This window comes from Alexandromys fortis, unplaced genomic scaffold (genome assembly GCF_014885135.2).
Source record: "Alexandromys fortis isolate MF-2015 unplaced genomic scaffold, M_Fortis_MF-2015_v1.1 scaffold_69, whole genome shotgun sequence".
NCBI lineage: Eukaryota > Metazoa > Chordata > Mammalia > Rodentia > Cricetidae > Alexandromys > Alexandromys fortis.
The window spans coordinates 2,204,172-2,225,169 of NW_026067951.1; the positions used below are offsets into that span (position 1 = coordinate 2,204,172).

The 20,998-nt window shown below is 41.4% G+C and overlaps 1 protein-coding gene across 3 annotated transcripts in view; it reads left to right on the forward strand.

The window, feature by feature from the left end:
- Positions 1 to 20,998, forward strand: part of Bend7 (BEN domain containing 7) — an 83,719-nt gene that overhangs the window by 28,319 nt on the left and 34,402 nt on the right. For all 3 annotated transcript variants that reach the window (XM_050150511.1, XM_050150512.1, XM_050150513.1), the window contains 3 exons: positions 62 to 184; positions 3,286 to 3,551; positions 14,409 to 14,634. In XM_050150511.1, coding sequence (XP_050006468.1) covers positions 62 to 184; positions 3,286 to 3,551; positions 14,409 to 14,634 — 615 coding nt within the window. The remainder of the gene's footprint in view (positions 1 to 61; positions 185 to 3,285; positions 3,552 to 14,408; positions 14,635 to 20,998) is intronic.

The window sequence follows — 20,998 nt, forward strand, 5'->3', positions numbered from 1 at the left end:
TTTCTTTATAATTATTTTTTGCATGCTTTGGGAGTATATGATTCTTTTCTTTCATGCTTAGGAGAACTTCCAGGGGTGAATCCATCAGCCGGATCCAACTGTTGTACTTGTAACTGCCAGTCAACATTGCAGGCCATTCTCCAAGAACTCAAGACCATGAGGAAATTAATGCAGTTTCAAGCAGGTACAAAAAATCAGCCCTCCAAATGCATCCTTTGATTGTGACTGTGTATCTGACATCTTCAGTTGTGTGCGTTGTCCTTTTGTCCCACACTCCTTCCCACCCCGCTGTCTTGCTGTGCCTTTTCAAGTATTCATTTTCTCGACTTTTCAACAACCTGTGATTTTTGTCTTACTTTATTTTTTTAGCAAATCAAACAAATTTTGTTATTGCCCCTAATACTGCTGTGAGGCTTATGCACATGAACTCAGCACACTTCATCCCATGATCTCCTGGTACTTCACAAATGCCAGTTAATTAAATTTTGGAATATCTTACGTGAGAGAGCCCTTCAGGAAATACAAGCTTCCCTGTTGAAGATGCTCAAGGACGTGAGAGTGGTGAGCCCAGGCCCTGCTCGTCACTCTCGGCTCGGGATGCCGATGATCAGACAAACCCCGTATCTGTCTGCTTCCTTCATGAGGCTCTGTTCTCTTTGTCATTGGGCAAGGTTACCAGTAAAACAGGGCATGTATAGTTGGAGATTGAGCTCCCTGTTTTTCACTCACTAGCTGGAGGACTTCTGGGCCTCTCCGTTCTCACTTGTGAGTGGAGTGTCAATATCTAATTCACTCATGAGGTTGTTTTTAAATGTGAAGAGATAGCAACAGTAAATGAGATTTTGTAAGGTAGGATGCACAACTCAGTATTCTCTTAAAGACCCCACGGCACTTTGAAGAAGTTTGGAAGTCAAGGTTTAGTGCCTTATTTTCCGGTCTTCACAATTAGTAAGGAAATTGGAAGTTTTCTTTTGTTATATATGCAAAAAATAACAAATCCCTCTTGACGGGGACACTGCTGGTTGATGCTACTGTGGGAAAGCAGGGGAGCAGCCCAGCCCTGCGGTCACAGCGCTTCTGACTCTCCTCACGATCCTGCTCACGACGTCATCACTCAGAAAATGACTTGGTGCCAGCTGGTGCATTCTAGGAAAATGCTCACATTCCGTGATGTGGTCAGTACCTAGACATGTCAGTCACCCACACTCACATTTTTAGAGAAGCCAAAGGGATTTCTGGGAAGCGTATTTTTAAGGACCAAATTGGGTCTTATCCCAAGGCAGAAATAAGCATTTTGTCAAGTCAATAAGCACTTGACTCACTGCGTTCCACCTGATACTCTGGGTCCTTACAAACCTGGCAGAGGCTGCCGTCTTCTACGTCAGAGCCTCAGAAAGAAAGGTTACTCTGTTCTGTAGATGCCGTGCACAGAGAGGGAATTTGTTAGTCCTTAAGAAAATATGCATACGAAATTATAATGATTTATTTTGTTACTTAAGCTCCTTACTACTGAAATGGCAAACTACAAATTGCACCCCTGTAAATCCTTGGCTGGAGCCTTTTTAGAATCTATTAAGTAAATGCCATTTTGTCACCATGTTTTCTCTTCTGAACCTTTGCAGATTAGCGAGGCAAATGATTCCAGAGCTGTGGAGAACAAAAAGGATAAACTGGATAAATGACTCTCATTTAATTTTCTTAAACTTAAAAATTCATGTTGTGCGGGCAGATTTACTTAAGGTTTATTGCCCATGAGACTTAGATTTAAATTCTATTTTGAAAGCTTCACCTTTATTTTACAGGAAGACGAGGACTTAGATCAAGCAGTTAAGATCTGAGTGCAGGAAGACTGGGCTCTTCCAAGACTTGCAAAAGAAGCAAGACTCAGTAACCCTGTCTGAACAGCAAAAGCATTTCAGTGACTGAGCTTAGAAAGAGCTTGGGCCTGGAGGCTGCAGCCTAGCTGCTCCTTCTCAAGGTGCCTGGAGGCCATTTGACCCTGGGACAGGACAGACTAGCCTGGAGTGAAAACACAGCCTTCTGCATGCTGAAATCTCTGGAGAATCCTTGCAGTGATATTGACACCCTGGCCCCACTGCTGGACATTCTGACCCACCGAGTCCAGGACAGGTTCTTAAGGCCTGGAAGTACTTTTTAAAATGCCACACTAATTCTAGTGTGCAGTTGAGATCTAGAACCACTGTCACTAATCACCTGATGCATAGCTAAACAAGGCCACTGTCCAGCTCGTTGCTCCCTAAACTTGGAAATTACCTCCTAATACAAAGATAAAGATGCTTGGATCAGTATAAATATTCCTGATTTCCAGACTTATAGGAAATAAGTAAAAGGAAGTAGGCTGTCTTGCTGCCCATTTAAAGGCCCGGTTTTCATGTGGCTTATGTTTATACGTTTCTTTCTGTTCAAAAGAAAAACGGCAGGCACTCCTATGGTTTTACTTAGGAAGCCGTGTTGATAGAGGAAGATTTGATACAAATTGAAGCTGTATTCTCCTATTTTACTTCCCATCAGAGTGGTTGATAAATTCTCCTTCTCAGAGTATCCCTGTGAAAAGTAAACTTGCCGTCTCGGATTCCTGAAGTATGTGTTCGTTGTGAACACTTGTCGTTGTACTGTTTGTAGATTTGTTAATGTACTTGACTCGCTCACAACTATGTCTTCCCTACTTTCTGTTGAACACCGTGCACTGGAGATAGTTAACATGCAGAGGATACTTGATGAGGAAAGAAAGACCTGGCAGGATTAAGTGACTAACACTACTTTCCCATGTGCTTACCCAGCCCTGTTCTAGATAGATTCCTTCCACAGTTTCTTTCAACCAGTCTGACCCAAATGGTCATCATTTCGGCCCTTGTAGACTGTAACTGATCAGCTGAACTCCCAGAGACATTAGAGGTTTTGCTGGAATGAGCTTACCAGAGAGCATGAGGATCCATACCTAAAATTAAGTTCTGGAGTTCTTATTCCAACATGTCAACATGATTCACGAAGCCATATTTTCCCATCGCTCTTAACCCTTTCCTTCCATCGAAGCCAGGATGCTGTAATGGTCTGATGATTCACAGTGTTCAGAGCTCTGCTGTTAGGACTGTAAGGTGCCCCTCGCTGCCTCTGCAGCCCTGCGGTGCAGAGTGAGATCTATCTATCCGTGCTTCACCCTGAGGGAGCCTCCCTTCCCTGTCCGTTTGTAAATCACAGAGACAGAGCCGGGTAGGTTTGCCGCAGACACAGTGCCTGTACCATATTTGTGTTTATTGTCCACAGTTGGAACACAAAACAGACAACAACCCCCAATTTCCCTTATATGCTCCCAGCGAACCGCTGTCTCACGCAAAAGAAATAAGAAGAAAAAAGTACTCCCAAAGACCGTGGGACCTGTGACTGTGAAACCAAAGCCCGGTCCATTGGAAGTTGAGAAGCCAGCAGCCGTGGCCACAAGGCCATCTGGTCTCCAAGCCACAGAGCACACCTCCAGTGAGGAGAGCCACGTCCTGGGATTTGGCATTGTTCTCGAATCGCCTTCCTCAGATGTAAGTTGATATATTTTCTGGCTGCTGACCTAGTTGATAGAAGTCTTAGGAAGCTTATAGTATTAAGACACCTTCCATCTCACTAGTTCTGCCCCAAACAGGTAGAGACACTTGGAGTTATGTGGAAGGGAAGAGAGAGAGACTAGTCGGAAGCCCCTTGCCTGGGCCTCCCTTCTCTGAGAAGTGTAGATGTCCTCCCTTACTCAAAGGCATGCTGTCCCTTATCTCCGAAAGAAGGCCGTGCTGTAAATAATCTGCTCGCTAATTTCTTCAAGATTTTTAATTTCCACGTGGCAGTTTTCAATTTCCTCAGTGTAGAAAACGAAAAGAACATAATTAAATCCTGTGTGGATGGGCGTAAATGAACACAGAAGCACACAGATAAGGTCATACCTTTGAGGAAACACAAACTAAGAATAAAAAGGAGCAGTGGCGCTAATTCTGTTTCATAGATGCAAGCCACACCGCTAATTAGGTGGCGGTGTCATGCCATTTACTCCGTGTAATGACAGGTTAACGCTCTGCAGAGGTTTGCTATTTTAATATCACAGCTACAGTGTTGCGGTCTAGGACGGTAGATTGCATCTGAGCGATCCGTCTGACTTGCTGTTTTATATTCATAGGACCATAAACGAAATTCTGTCATAATGTGCTGAATTTGCAGCTGCAGCCTCTACTTACAATGTCTTTATCTAAAGTACGTTTATGTTGAGAACCCCAACTTGTTGGCAGAGTTCTTAAAATAAACAAGAAAAAGTGATTCATTATTAGCGGATTGCATAGGATGAGGCTCCTGCTGAGACCTCCCACAGAGTCCTATAGGATTGGAATTTGGCCTTGCCTTCTAAACTTTAACTAAGAAACAAATTGCTAATTTTTTAAAAGTAGTCTATTTGAATTATAGGAAGACAGTTTGCTGCCGTAGATCCACTTTTGGGTCTTTACTGAAGAGATGCAATGAAAATAATTATCTCGCTATGTTTTCATATTAGAAAATCCGCAGCACTTCCGTGCAATTCTCAGTGTTAAAAGAGGTATTTTGTTTTCATCAAAAGTATATGCTGCAACCATTAAGCTCTTCTAAATTAATATTTAATTTACAAAATCCTTTGTGGTAACGAGGTTCTGTATGGAGCCAGTTCCCTCATTTGATGGCATCATGTCATCACCGCAGCTAAGGCCTGGCTCATGTCCTGGTAAATCACATATTTGAAAACAGGAATATTATTCCACAAAATACAGTGAAGCTGTTTTGACACACTCTCATATTTTCCTTACATTTCTTTCCTGATAGGCATTGATATAGGAAGAGCAGTAATTGAGTATAGTCATCTCCTATGTAGGTGTGTCTAGTGCCATTGAAAAGTTCCAAGTGTATTTTAGCTATAAATGGAGGTCTGGTAAAGACCTTGTGTATATTTACAAAATAGAATAGAGTATTTATTATTTTTCCCAACATGAGTATTTTTTATGTAACACATAAAAACAATTTACATTTTATTCATGGCCATTTTTAGTAACAAGAGCTACTGAGTTTAGGTACATGTGGCACTGTTCGGGAAAGCTCAGGTGCTAATTGTCTCTGGACGGTAGCGGGATTCTGAAACAAAGCGGGCAGCTATGAGGATGTCAGCTCCGCAGGACCCATCTGATAGGCCGTTTGATGGATCTCTCCAGTGGAAACTGAACCTGCACCAGGAGAACTTGGCAGTGAGTCCTAGTACTGGCTGCGAAAATGCTGTCCGTGGAGCGTGCTCACAGGCATTCATGAGGCTGGCCTGTGCAGTTCCTGGGATGAGTGGTGGGGCTTGAATCCCCCCAAGCAAACCGTCAAATGGACGCTATGTGCTAAAATAACCGACTCAGGTCCCTTCCTAATCTTTTACTATTTCTTAGCTATGAGACTATAAAGTTTTTAATAGAGTAGAGAAAATAAATCTTCTAATTTTTATAACAATTACTCTATAAAACAAGTTGGAAAAAATATAAGGAGATAGGAATTTATTTGAAATGGTCTCTGAAAAGTCCTCAGTGTTCAGAGGACCAAGGCCAAAGTCATGGCAGACGGCATTTTGTCCCTTGTTTCTAGAATAGCTGGCTGACTGGAAAAGTAGAATGTTTCCAGGAGCGAAACCTTGATGTGGCACGTTGAAGTACCTTCCATTTCCACTTGGGGGTAGTAGGGGGCCAGTGCGAGTTCCATGTAGAGCAATAGCCCGTTGGGGCAGGGTGGCTGGAGTCACATTATAGATGGCGGACAGCTGAAGAAAGGAGATACTAGAGCAGTGATTCTCAGCTTGTGGCTCATGACCCCTTGGGAGGTTGAACGACCCTTTCACAGGGGTCAACTAAGACTATCAGAAAGCACAGATATTTGCATTATGATTCATCACAGTAGCAAAATTACAGTTATGAAGTAGCAACAAAAATAATTTTATGGTTGGGGTGACCACAGCATGCTGAACTGTATTGAAGGGTCATAGATTAGGAAGGAAGGTTCAGAACCACTGGGCTAGAGTCTGGGCAAACAGGAAGAGGGATCCCCATAGTTAGCCAGGCAGGAGTGAAGTGAGGGCTATGGCAGAAAGACTTGGTTGCTGAAGGCAAAAGCAAACCCCTGATCTTTGTCTTGGGAAGTGGGGGAGGGGGCTGTTCTAGCAGCAGCTCTACCCGAGGTAGGAAGGAAGAGACAGTTTGGTTTTCTCGAATATGTAGACCCCGTAGCACAGGGGAAAGATGAGCGCTGAGCATCACACCTCTGCTAATTGCTAGATTTAAAAGAAACTGAATTATTTTTGAAGATTTACAATGTAATAAGCTACTCTTTATACATGAACTTGTCCTGTCACACAAATGCAACTGTGTGTACTCGTAGCACAAACCCAGATGTAAGAGTCCGCGTGGGTCGTGGCTCACTAGGGACTCACATCTTCTGAGTGATGACTGTCCCTTCTCAAATCCAAGGCTGCACAAAGTTCCAGCCAAGACCCTCGGAAATATCAGTGGATTTAATGATATAGCATATACGGGGAAATCCTGTTGCAATGCCTTGCATATAAAAGGTACTTAATAAATGCAGGTTATTTTAATCTACAGATGATGAAATATTTACTCATGCATGAAACACCTTGTACAAAATAAACTTAAAAAAATGTTGGGGTCCAGATTTTGGCTTCAGTGAGAGCCCACTCCCCAGTATAACTGCCATTTACTTGCTCTTGTCTCTGCCTCAAACATGTCAGGGCTCCAGTCCAATTTGAGAAATTCTCCTTTACAGAAGCTTCTGTGTTGTCGTTGCTGTTTTTCTTCATTATTTTCATGATTTTATATCTTTCCCTGATCCTCAAGAGCAGGTCCTGTGTTGTGAGTAATAACACTCCTGTGACATCCTGTGTGAAATAAGTCATCCATCCCATTTAGTCCTTACTCTTGGAGGGCTTCTTACTGTTATCTTCTGTAAGGGAACCTGCGCAAGAGGCAGGTCAGAGGTCAAACTAAGGCTCCATTCCAGGTGTCCTCTCCCCTTGTTCACTGTGAAATAGGCTTTGGGTGCCCATTCAAATATACTTTCTTCTTTCAATTTTTAATTTTTTAATGAGTATTTTGACTTTGTTTATATGTGTGCACCCTGTGCATGCCTGGTGCCCATGGAGGCCAGAAGAAACTGTTGGGCTCCCTGAATTGGAGTTACAGATGGTTGTGAACTTCCTTGTTGAGCCCCAGTCCTCTGGAAAAGCATCCAGTGTTCTTCTTAACCACTGAGCCATCTCTCCAGCCCTCAAGCATATTTCCTGGACATCGCAAGCACTCGTAACTCTATGACTGATTATTATATGAAACAGAACCAAGTGGTTAGACTGAGTTTTTAAAAATTCTGTTTACTTGGCACTTTCTTAGGGGGAACGTAAGTGGTTAACGAGCAGGTTGCTGATTTAGGGTTTCAGCTGTGTGACCCTGAGCAAGTGAACCCTGGTCCTCACTCATCCTCTCCCTATAGTGGGGATAATGATGCTCTCCTCACAGAGTTGGCCTCCTGGAAGAATTAATGAAGCCTTCCATGTAAAGCACTTAGAACAGTGCCTGGCACATTTTAAGCACTCAATAAATAATGGTTCTTTTTTTAACCTTACTGTTCCTACCTAAGTACCTTTAGAGGAACAAATGTAAATACGGTTAAGTAAATTTAGCTGTCTGTAAATGATCAGATGCACATGAACAAATAACGCTTTGGAGGAGGAAACAGCTAAGGGGTGGGGGGTTCACGTGTGCTGCGTGGTTATTTGACCCTTTTAAAATTAGCACTTAAATAGAATTCAGACCTAAATTACACAGAGGCAAAGCCCAAAACCAATTCTGAGGTTCAAATACATTATCTAATTCTTTTTTCCTGAATTCACAACGCAATGCACTATTAGTACCGAGACAAACAGTTGCTTGTTTCTTATAGCTATTGCTTTTCAATGCTGGGTCTGTTGATGTGTTGTCTCTTAGGGCAGGTATACTGACCACCTTAGCATTCTTTCTGTTGATGCTGACTTGTGTTTTGTTTTGTCCACTTTGCTTTAGTGAACCACTAAGGCAAGCTTTAAAGCGATTTCATAAATTTTAATCATATAGAAAATGTTTTTATTTGACGGAGTTATTATAAATACTCTCCAGCTTTCTCCCTCCTTCTGCTCCTGCTCTTGCCCAGAGACCGCCTCTGCACCTCCCCACAGTAAACCTCCCACATAAAGTTAATAAATAATAAATACTCTCCAGTAACTCTAGATTGCAAAAATTCTAAGTTAACAGAAGACAAATGATGAATATTCATCAGTTTAAGATAATTTGGTTAACCTTGATTTGGTATGCTTCTTAAATAATTTTAAGTGCATTGGTGCCTTCAACAAAAATAGCTCCTTAATTCAGAGTGCTTTCTTGGTACCATATTATCTCAATAGATAGAATGTTCTGCTGGGATCAATTAACGGAAATCATTATTCCATTTCCTCATTGACACAAAAGCATATGTGTGTGAGAGTCTTGAGTTTCTACGGCAGGCTACCTGGGTTCAAATCCTTTCCTCATCATGGTAGTTGGATGGTCTTTTAACAAGTTATTCAGTTTCCCTGGGCCTTGGAATAATGATGGTAGCCACTTCATAGAAGAAGAAAATTTAGAAAATTGATGTATTCTTTGTTATTGTAGGACAGTTGTACTCAAGGTTGTTGACCCGGCTGTCGAACAACCCTTTCATGTTGACCCGGCTGTCGAACAACCCTTTCACAGGGGTCACATGTTAGATATCCTGCCTATCAGATACTTACATCACAATTTATAACAGTAGCAAAATTATAGTTGTGGAGTAGCAATGAAATAATTTTGTGGTGAGTAGCTCACCCCATGAGGAACTGATTAAAGGGTCGCAGCCGTATGAAGGCTGAGAACCACTCACTGCCCTAGGACCTAGGATATAGTAACAAACAAATATCAATTATATCACCATTTTCAGGGTGCTTAAAGAGAACATAATAGTCTTTGCTCTTTAAGGGGCAGAGGGAGAAATCACAAGCAGCCCTTGCAGTATCGTAGGATATAGCCCCATTACAGGCAGGCAGAATACCTCCTGAAAACTGGGAAGAGTGGGACTTCTCTACCTGGAAGGTCAAAGACAAAGAGTCTCAACATGACCTCTTCTCAAAGGAGCAATTTCAGTGGAGTTGGGGGAGAAGAAACGACACTGTGGTGTTAAAATCTTACATATTGTCCATTTAGTTCAATCATCTTTAACATAAATCAGAACTTAATGTTCAGAATCGTGAATTTATTGCCTGAGAAGGAAAGGCTCAGCACGTCTCTGAAAGGCTAGAAACTCTCATTATGCAAATGCATGAAGAAACCAAATTGTATTATCTTTTCTAAAATTCTTAATTCTACCAGAATTCTATCAAAGAAACTTAAGAGAATTAGAACGCTAATGATTTCTTTTCATCCTAGTCAGTATTAAACATAAAATGTCTGCTGTGATTATTACGCTTGCTTTTTCATAGAAATTTGGCTAAGCACTTTTTAATATCTCTCTTGCAGTATTGGTCTTTGATGGAGTATAGCCAGTGAGTTTTGTTCCATTAACACTGGGGATTCTGCACTAGCCACACCTTAGGCCACATCCGTGCTAGACTGCTTAACAATAGCAGACAGACTTGCTGAGCCAACCACAGCAGGCCCGACCCCAGTCTCAGCTCTTCATTGGTCAAGGGCTTTGAGGTCGCATTTTTTAAATGGTCGCAGTAAGTCTACCCAGAGCAGGCTTGATTTATGGGATAGAATGTTTTAAAAGAAATGTAACAGTTATGAACAAAATAAAAACAAATGTTAGGGGTTTTATTTGTTTTAACCTTTTTCTTTCGTATGCTGAAATTCATTTTCCTAGAAATGCATCAAATACACTGCTAAATAAATAGGACAAAGGTTCATTATGTATTACGAACAGACAAACTAACTGCTCTTAAGCGTCATTGTCAGTCCTGTGTTACATCCTCAGCAGAATTCACTCTTCTTTTGTAGTTTTCTTTAAGGTTCCATCCTGAGCCGTTCAGAGACTTCCCAGATGGCGATTGCCTGGTCCACACCTTACATAACCCTTCACACAGTGCGTGTGCCTGTAGATGTGGGCCTTGCACAACATAGAACTTGAAAATCTTTGTGTATCATTTATTAATTTACAGTTGAAAATCTGGAGCTAATGCCCAACATAAGCATCTGTGCACTTCTTTTTCCTCTTAACCAATGATCATATGTAACTTGTTAAATGTCGTACTATAATTTTTGTACTATTAATATCTTATAGAAAATAGCCTGTATCCGATATATTCTAAGTGATTCATTTATATGCTCTCTTTAACTATCTTATGATATGCTCACAGGGACTTGTGGGTGGCAGGGGCAGGGGAGGTGCCTTTCCAGTTACCTGGCTGGAAAACCTATCACCTAAACTAGATCTTAACCCCAACTAAATCTAACCAAAGGGAACACCACACCAGAAATGCAGAGAAACAGCACAGTCAGTGTAGCTGCCCTTAGTCCAGGGGGGCATTTTCAAGAGCCGTTAGGACGGAGCTGTTTCTGCTTCCAGAACATCATCAGTGTAAGATAAAATTGTGATGGATAAGGAATTTCCAATACTGATATATTGAACTCTGTGGCGGAGGCATGTAAAGTAAGTAAAACACTGCATAGTGGGAATTCGTAGTGAACCCTAAAAATAATTTCTGTAAACATTGTAAGTGGTGCCCATAATTTGGATGTCATCATTTAAACATGATCTTATTTCTATAACACTAGACTTTGCAAATTAGTATATTAGTTATCTGTCTTGGCCTAAGCATCAAATAATAAATCTGTCAAGGAAATTCTAGAGTTTTTTAATGATGCTTATTTAGAACAGTGTTTTTATAACTATTATCAGTAAATAGATCTCATTTAAACCGAAGCCAATAAACAAAAAGGGATAATGATTCTACAACTACAGAAAGTGTTTTAACCTGCTTTTAAATATATGCGCAGAGTTGTGGTTCATTACATGGTAATAATATACTATGATTATGCTTATAAAGTAGAATAAATGGCAAGGTTTCATAGTGAAACAAGATAATTAGTATCATGTTTTCTTCATGTTTTGCAGCATTAAGCTAGTCCTCCCCCCTCTTCTTTTTTCTTTAAAGGAATTGGTGCTTTGTGGCAACGTTAAACATGTCTTAGTGTTTGGTTGTTACCTGCTAAGAAGTCTGAGTGGAGGCAGGGAAGAGCAGGGAGGAGCTGGCTCAGCCACCCTTGCCCTAATGGGGCTGTCTGTAGCAGTTAACCAGACTGCTTACTCCTCCATAAGGTCCTTACTTGCAAGTGGATGAGTTCCTGTTCCTTGGATTGGAAAGATCAGCTCAAAACAACAGTGTGGGCCTGGCAGTGGATGAACAGAAAGCAATGGCAGTTTTTGTCCTCGATGGCCCCCTGCAGTCACAAACCATAGGATTGCAATGGCACAGAGGTCTTGGCTCCACAGAAACCTCCAGATACCTACTTTTAAGCATCATAGAAGGTGCCACAAATAATAACTATATTGCCGCCTACTAAATCTTGTCTTCCAGGCCCTACTAAAGTACCACCCCACTCCTTTCTCAGCCTCTGGCATCCCTTTTCCTCCACAGCTCCAGGAGCCCGTCCTGCCTGATGTTAGCTCTAACTGCCTTTGCTCAGAACCTCTTGGGTTCTCCTTACCATGCAGTGTGTGTGATGTGTTTACGTGAGTCTCAGCTGCAGAGCCAACCTTGAATCCTTTCCCACAGAAGGTTCTTAGGAAGAAGGTTCTGAACCAGGTGCTCAGTTTTCTCCAAGTCTTCTCCTCCTGGAGCCAGCACAATCATTCTAAGACACTGGTGTGAGCCTAGTCACAGCATGAGACTTGTAGACCACGTCCTCTATAGCGGGAATAACAAACTCAGATCTAGTAACTGTGCTGAATTCCTATGTAGCATTTTGTTTATTCTGGTACACATCTATTGGATGCCAACTGGATTCTTGGCACAGTGAATGTTAAGAACTGTGCATCCAACTAAATCAAACACATTTTGTAGACATATTCTGCAGGCCTTAGAAGGGAGTGCCTGTTTTGACTGGTGTTTGATTTAGGTCAGTGTTTCTAAAGCTAGGGTCCCAGTCCTCTAGAGGAAATTCTGAGTCTCAGAAGTCAGGTGACTTGAGTTTTAAGCACCAGATTAGTGGTATCAGAATCCAACCCAGAGTTACATTAATTAGTTGCAGGCCTTTCCCTCTCCTCTCTCACAGCTGAAGAACTCCTGTTCACTCAAGGTGGTCAAATAGCTGCAGGATACACTTGGAAGGGGTGTGTGTAATGTACTCTACATGATCCTGGAATTCTGTTAAAACTCTGAGATTAGCTCACTTAGAATTAAAGTTCATCGTATATATAAAATAAAATTTTAATTCTGAATAAAATCTCATGTCAGCCTTTTGATGGTAAAAGCCTCTCCATCCTAACAATCCCACATTGGATCACTTGACAAGTGTTTGCTGAGTGCTTGCTGTGTGTGCGCTCGTTCTGTTGCAGGAATTAGGTATTCAGCCTCTCGCTCCTGTCAAGCTCCTCTAGACCTTTGACTAGCAAGCAGCAAGACGCAAAAGTCAGGGGGAAATCTGACAGCACTGTTCTTGCAGTGATATTTACCAGGCATTCAGAAACCAAACATTAAATGGCAAAGTGGAGCAGAAGAATGAGATAACTTTCTGGATAATTCAGTCCAGAATTTCTTTTAAGGGCCGACGCCCAGCACCTTCCTTAGCTGTCTGATGATATCGGCCGGGTTCTGAACACTCTTCATTCTGTAATCTGTGGAACATTTGAACATAGTAGGACAAGCAAAAAGAGCAACTTCAGTTTGTCAGGAGAGAAACTGACCCCAAATCCTCACGTCTAAGGGGACTGCTTTTCAGAGTCGCAAATATGACAGTTAGGGATGAGCTGTGATTGTATATACAACTTGGGCAAGTAGGCCATTCATTTTTATTAGATCTACCAAGTGCAGTTTTCATATTGAAATTACATAGATATAATGTAAATATTAAAATAATTTAGATTATGGCTAATGAAATTTCAAGTTTACTAAGTGCGTACGATGTACTAGATACCACAGATACAAAGCATAATATAATAAATACTAAGGTGCTCATGTTAAACAAGAAGCAGTAACAGTGCATGGCTGCCCCCGAGGGCAGAATGGAGCTAGGAAAAGCTCGGAGAAGGAAATGCTATGAGCAGAAGAGCAAGGTGAAAAGGCAGGTTGCAGGTATCCAGGATGTTCTCTGAAGGCATCCTGTAGGACTTCAGAAGTTCTTGATAAGCACTGAAGTCCGTGCAGCAGTTTTCCAACGTGTGCTGGGACATTGCCCCCTCAATTAAGTGTGGGGTAGATTGAAACTGTGGAACCAGCTGCCGTTTTTATTTTGCATTATCACTGATGTGGGAGGTCCTTCTGTATATGTGTTGCTTTTATTGGTTAGTGAATAAAGCTGCTTTGGCCTCTAGCAGGGCAGAATATAGCCAGGCTGGAAGGGATATAGAGAGAGGGTAGGCGTAGTCAAGGAGATGCCATTTAGCAGCTCAAGAAGCAAGAGGTAAAAACCATGAGCCTCATGGTAAAATATAAAATAATAGAAATGGGTTAACTTAAGATGTAAGAGTTAGTTAATAAGAAACCTGAGCTAATAGGCCAGTGTTGTAATTAATATAGTTTCTGTGTGAATATTCAAGTCAGAGCGGCCAGGAAACGAATGAGCAGTCTCTGGTTACGTATCACTTTATGTAAGTTTTTATTGTGGTAAAATGAAATTTATAGCTAATAGAAGGAGCAGGGGACCTGTAGGGTCCTGTATTTGTCACCTTAAGTAAAAGAAATTATTTGGCATTTGAATTATTTTGAAGTCATTTTTGGTACAGTCTCTTTAGGTCTTGGTTTCCTCATTTGCAAAATGCAGGATTTGCTTATAGGTGATTCATGATTTTTTAGTTAAAAAATTGTATTACTGTGTATTATCCAACCTCCTGAAATGTTTGTATGACTAGAGATGTGTTTTCAGTGTGTACTTGGATAAGACTTACTATTGGAATTGCAGCATCCCATTGTGTAAATTATAAGTGGTCATTGATTTTACAAATTGTAATTCAGCACACATAATTGAGACTGTATAATTTTCCAGATACGGACATGTTAGCAGCCACTGGTGTTCTTGTCGTACTTGTGCCCAAAGTAAAATGTTTCACGTCTTGCTTTTAATGAAATATTTCTCTTCTTTTGGTAGCCAGAAGTGCAACTTGCTGAAGGTTTCGATGTGTTTATGCCTAAATCTCAGCTGGACTCTATATTGTCAAACTACACTCGCTCAGGAAGCCTTCTGTTTAGAAAACTGGTGTGTGCATTTTTTGATGACAAGACTTTGGCTAACTCCTTACCCAATGGGAAGAGGAAAAGAGGACTCAATGACAACCGGAAAGGACTAGACCAAAACATTGTGGGTGCAATAAAAGGTTGGTCTGCTTCACTTCATTTTATGGGTGCTTTGTTGAATTTTGCCTCAATCCATTGAGGCACAGGTAAAATAATGCTGAGCTAACTAGAGGTTAATTTGATTTGCTGTTAACACACATGAGTGTGACTCTCGTGTGTAAGCTCTGTGGGTTCCTACCCCAGATACAACTAGAATACTAGAATATGGTAATAGTAATTGCTGAACTCCTAACTTCAGAGCCAATTTTATCTGCTGCAGAACCAAAAAGACATGGGAAGTAAAAGTATTTTTTCTAATAATTTCCAAGAACTTCATTAAAATATGATTTTTGGCAAAATTTAAACTTAATTACTTTTCTTCTAGACAGGGTTTCTCTGTGTATTTCTGGCTGTCTTGGATCTCACTCTGTAGATCAGGCTGGTCTCGAATTCACAGAGATCTGCCTCCTTCCGCCTCTTGAGTGCTGGGATTAAAGGCATGCACCATCACTGCCTGGCTAAAATTAAAATTTTAAGTGTAAATAAATAATAAATAAAACTGTGGCATTGCTTTTATAAATAAAGGAGTACGTTTCTTGGAAAGTTCAGAAACTGTTATCAGGACATTGCATTTGGAGGTATTTTAAACATAAAGTCACCTGCTGCCCCTCCCCACACATTCCTAGCCAGCTTAGCTCCTTTTGTTTTGTGATATGCAGTTCTGTTTGTCGCATGGATGCCAGCTGTGGTCCTTCCGCTTTCCCGCCTTTGAACATGTGTTTGTATTCCACCCTGGTCTGGGAGGCATGTGGAGATGTAGGTCTTCGTCCCTGGCCACTTCCATATCTTACACCCAACTCTTCACTATTCAGTATGTGTGTTCAGAACTCTGATGACTATTACTTTAGGAAGAGGAGTCTTTAGGAAGAGTATTGATATCCGAATGTTCTTCACTGGCTCGGCTCCCCTTTGCCATGATCGTCAATGAGACAGACTCAGAGCTTTCCCTGCCTCTGTTGGCCATTATCTTGCAGAATGAGTAAATGAATTCAATAATGTTTAAATGATACTTGGAAATTCACAATTAACTTTACAAAATAATCCAATTTTTAAATGGAGCTAGCAAGTCCCAGACACCCTATGTTCATGGCCAGAAGGACATCACCTTCGTTAACAAACCCTTCTCATAGTCCGTCAAAATTTCTTTCCCTTAAAGTGACAGTTGAGTTCTATTACATAAAAGGTGCCACAGCGCATCCTAGTCTCTGCCACTTACGAAAAGAATGATTCAGCCTGCAGTGACACTGTAAACAAGATTGTAGAATTTGGAAACGAGTCAGTGATGTGACTGGGACTCGCTGGCAGTGGAGAAGGGGCTGGGGCCTCTCAAACATGAGGGTCAAGGCTGGTGATGCATTTCTGAAATACACATAGGAATTGGTTTGATTTTTCTGTCTTTTTTTTTTTTTCTGGAACAGCACATTAACATTATAAAGGCACTTTGAAATTGGGGAACTGTAAGTGACCACATTTCATGTTAGTGACATTAGAAGAGCCAGCTTAATAATAGATGGTAATGAAATACGTCATTACAGGTAGACTGATACATCAGACAAGGCTTTAAGAACCTGTTACAAAGTAGACCAGACATCAGACAGGAGTTTCAAAATACACTACAAATGCTGAAAGAAGGTATACCTTAATTTTTTCCAAGCTCTACATTTAACTATCACTAAATATGGCAACAAGGCCCCTACTCCTAGTACAAAATAAGCAAATTATTTTAATCAAATAGTTCAAAATTCCCATATACTACTTTTATTATTTAAAACTGTGTTCTGGCTTTGTTCTGTTGCTGTGACAAAATGCCTATCTAATTATAGATATATTTTGAGTTCTTTTCCTAATTAAAAAAATAACTTATCCTGATAAAAATCAGATTCATAGTAACTTTCAGAAAACTGAAAAGCTTCCTTCCCACTTCAGAGACTACTTGTGTCTTCCTGTAGTCTTTGTTAGGCTGTGAAAGTGGCCTGCTTTGTAAGACATTTTATTTCCTTATCTCACCTGATTTCTTATAAGGTCCGTAGAAACAAGCTTTGTCCTCAGTGTCCGTATAGGCTGTGTCGCTCTTAGGGACTCAGGGCGTACCTCTGCCGAATGCGCTGATCTTCGGTGACTCCAGCTAAGGGCACTTGACACGCAGCACCCGAGCATCTTTGCTGCACCTTCCCTCAGGTGCCTTAAGACAGGCCGCCAAGAGAAGTCATTGTCATCATGTCCACATTACTCCATCCTAGTTACGTTAGGTCACAGAAGAGGACCAGAGAGTGACCTCACACCTGAGCAGGAACACGCTAGGTCATAGAAGAGGACCAGAGAGTGACCTGACACCTGAGCAGGAACACGCTAGGTCATAGAAGTGGACCAGAGAGTGACCTGACACCTGAGCAGGAACACGCTAGGTCATAGAAGAGGACCAGAGAGTGACCTACCTGACACCTGAGCAGGAACACGCTAGGTCATAGAAGAGGACCAGAGAGTGACCTCACACCTGAGCAGGAACACGCTAGATCATAGAAGAGGACCAGAGAGTGACTTCACACCTGAGCAGGAACACGCTAGCACTTGTTCTTTAAGCCCGCTGAGCTCACCCCAAGTCATTTTCTCTCCTAAGAAGAATGGTTAGAAGCTTCCGGGTCCCACTGGGTGGGGGTATTCGTTCTTCCTTCTGTGCACACCTGTCCTCTCTACCTGCCTGCCATCCGCTTATTTTATAGACTCAGTCGTTGACTTTGAATGGGATAGAGGCAGCAGTTCCTTCCTCTGCACTCTTGGCTTCGTGAGGGAGGAGACAGGCTTTTGTTTTTCATCTTGACTTGTGCTTGAGTTCATTAGCGTAATAGGTTTGGTGCTAAGTATTTTTCTGCCTTCTCATAACCAGCTTGGAATGAACACATCAAAATATACTTGCAAATGTCTAATAAATTTATCTAATAAATTACTAATGAATTGCCAGTGCAAGTAAGAAAGTGGAAACAAAATTGTTTGTAAATTTTAATATAGATCTCTTAAGCACCCCCTGTACATCTCTCTTTGCCATGTTTATCTCTAAATGGTTTTAGTATATTTGTTATAAATGATTTTTGGAAGTAGATGTTATTGAAGGTCCTACAGGATAACTATTTCTAGTTTTTCTTACTGTCAGTAGAGATAGAGAAACGTTCTCCTAACTAGAATCTTAGAGACTGGGTTATCTGGAGAAGTGGTAAAATGCTTTCTTCTTACACTGCAATCCCAAAACTATTTGGATTGCTGTTGTCGCTGTCTCCCTCATATTTGAGAATGATTTTTGTGTACATTTAGTATGCATTATGCCTTATTCTTTCCCTTATGAGATAGTGAGCCAGCTATATATTATTTTGAAAAGTCCTATAAACTTGGAAGAGATAAGTGGTTAATTTTATATTTATATAGCAGTGAAGTAGCAAAAGTGATTAGATTAATTAAAATACCCATTTTAAAATGAACAATCTGTAAAATGCCTATAAGTAGAAACAGAAATGTTGTGGGAATTACATATATTGATTTACATATGTTGAACCATCCTTGCATCTCTGGGATGAAGCCAACTTAATCATGGTAGATGATCTTTTTTTATGTGTTCTTAGATTCACTTTACAATTTGTCTTAGTTTAGGTTTTTATTGTTGTGAAGAGACACCATGACCACAAAAACTCTTATAAAGAAAAACATTTAATGGGGACAGTTTCAGAGATTCAGTCCATTATCATCACGGTGGGACATGGTAGCATGCAGACAGGAACATGGAGAAGGAACTGAGAGACCTACATCTTACAGGCCACAGGGAAGTGGTCTGAGACACTGGGCAGTATCTTGAGCATTTACAAGACCTCAAAGCCCATCCCCACAGTGACACTCTTTCTCCAACAAGGTCATTGCTACTTCAACAAAACCACACCTCCTAGTAGTGCCACTTCCTATAAGCTTTTATGGGGGTCAGTTACATTCAGACTACCACATTCTACTCCCTGGCCTCCGTAAGCTTGTAACAGTATCATAATATGTTCAGTCAAACTTCAGAAGTCCCCATAGTCTATCACAGACTCAACAATGTTTAAAAATCCAAAGTCTCTTCTGAGATTCATGCAATTTCTTAACTGTAACCTCTATAAAATCAAAAAACATATCACATACTTCCAACATACAGTGTCAAAAGGATATACATTACCATTCTGAAATGTAGGGAAGGGAGCGTAGTGAGGAAATACTGGACCAAAGCAGGACTGAAAAGCAGCTGGGCAAACTCAAAACTTCTCACCTCCATGTCTGATGTCAAAGCGCTCCTCCGAGCTCCAACTCCTTTCAGCTTTGTTGACTGCAACACACTGCTCTCTTGGGCTGCTCCACTCTGTTAGCAGCTCTCCTCGGCAGGTGTCCCACAGCTCTGATATTCCCAGCATCTTAGGGTCTCCAAGGTAATCCAGGTTTCAACTTCACAGCTTCACGAAATGACCTCTAGGCCTCTGCTCAGGGACACCCCTGACACATGCCTGGCCTCAGAGGCGTTAGTTGTGGAGGCAAATCCCATAGCCCCTTCTTCTACCCTCAATTCCAGACCACGTGACCAAAACTGCCAAGTTCTGCTGCTCACTAGGGCTTGAACACAGTCCCTCTTTAGTTACATCCTCACCGACTTTCTGTTTTCAGTGGTTTCCTTCACTGCCTAGGCTTGGCCGTCATGAAACGGGATCTGTAGACCAGGCTGGCCTCAGACCCAGAGATCTGCCAGACTCTGCCTTCCCAGACCTGGCTCTAAACTTTTCTTTAGTTTCTTTCCACAACTTGGAATCTTGGGATCTTGCCCTGAGGTCACCACTCCCTTTCTTCCACTTCCTAATCTGTTGATCTCCTTGAAGACAGGACTTAGTTCCATTCCACTTTCTAGTGCTCCTTTTCGCCTCAAAACTTACTTTTTTGTAATTGTTACCACTAATATCCACATGACAGTCTATGCTAGACTGTTTGAGAGTTCCTCTGCCGATAGAATTAATCCAAACTCTTCACTTTAGCCTCAGGCAGACTCTTTGGACAAGGGCAAAAAGCAGCCACATTTTTTTTAACCAAACTATCATAAGAATGATCTGTAGGCCACATACTAATATTCTTCTCTGGAACCCCTTCAGCCAGGCTCCCACAGTTCATCAAATCACACAACATCATTGTCTCCCATGCCCCTACTAGTATAACCCACTAAGCAGCACTTAAATCATTAAACTGCTTTTCTAATCCACAACCCTAAAGTCCATATTTCTTCAAACAAAAGCATGGCCAGGCCTATCAGCAATACTCCAGTCCCTGGTACCAACTTCTATCTTAGGTAGGGTTTCTTTTGCTGTGAATAGACACCATGGACCTCAGCAACTCTTATGAAGAAAAATATTTAATTGGGTGGCTTACAGTTTCACAGGTGTAGTCCATTATCATCATGGGGGGACATGGTGGCAGACATAGTACTGGTTCAGAAGGAGCTGAGAGTGGAGGAGGAGTTACATCTTGATCCTGCAGGCATCAGGAGGTAAACTGAGACATGGACGTGTCTTGAACATAGATGAGACCCCAAAGCACATTCCCACAGTGACGTGCTTCTCCAACAAGAACACCTAATAGGGGCTGGAGAGATGGCTCAGTGGTTTAAGAGCACTGACTGCTCTTCTGAAGGTCCTGAGTTCAATTCCCAGCAACCCACATGGTGGCTCACAGCCATCTGTAATGAGACCTGGCGCCCTCTTCTGGCCTGCAGGCATACATGGAGGCTGAACACTGTGTATATAATAAATAAATAAATATTTTAAAAAAAAAGAACACCTAATAGTGCCACTCCCTGTGAGCTTATGGGGGCCAATTACATTCGAACTACCACACAAGTGTTTTTTAAAGTTAGATTTATTTTATTTTCTTCTGAGTGTCTTGCCTATGTGAGTGTATATATATGCACCACATGTGTGCAGTGCTTGTGAAAGCCAGGAGAGGGCCTCAGGTCCCCTGGAACTGGAGTTTCAGGTGGTGCTGGGAGGCAGGAAGAGCTCTTGACTACCGAGCTTTCTCTCCAGCTCCAGTTTGCAGGTATTTTATTGATTTTATCTTCATCTCTGTTCGTCAGTGAGATTGATTTATAGCTTTGTTTTTTTCTTGTGTGTCTATCTGGTTTCACGGTTGGTATTATGCACCCTTCATAAAAGAAATCCAGACTCTGAGAGGAATTATACAAGGTGATATTTATTTTCTTAAATAAACTAGCTTTGACTGTCGTTCATTTTTTAAAAATGCACAGGAGAAATGAGGTTATCAGGGGATGATTAACAAAGCTTTTTGTGTGATAAT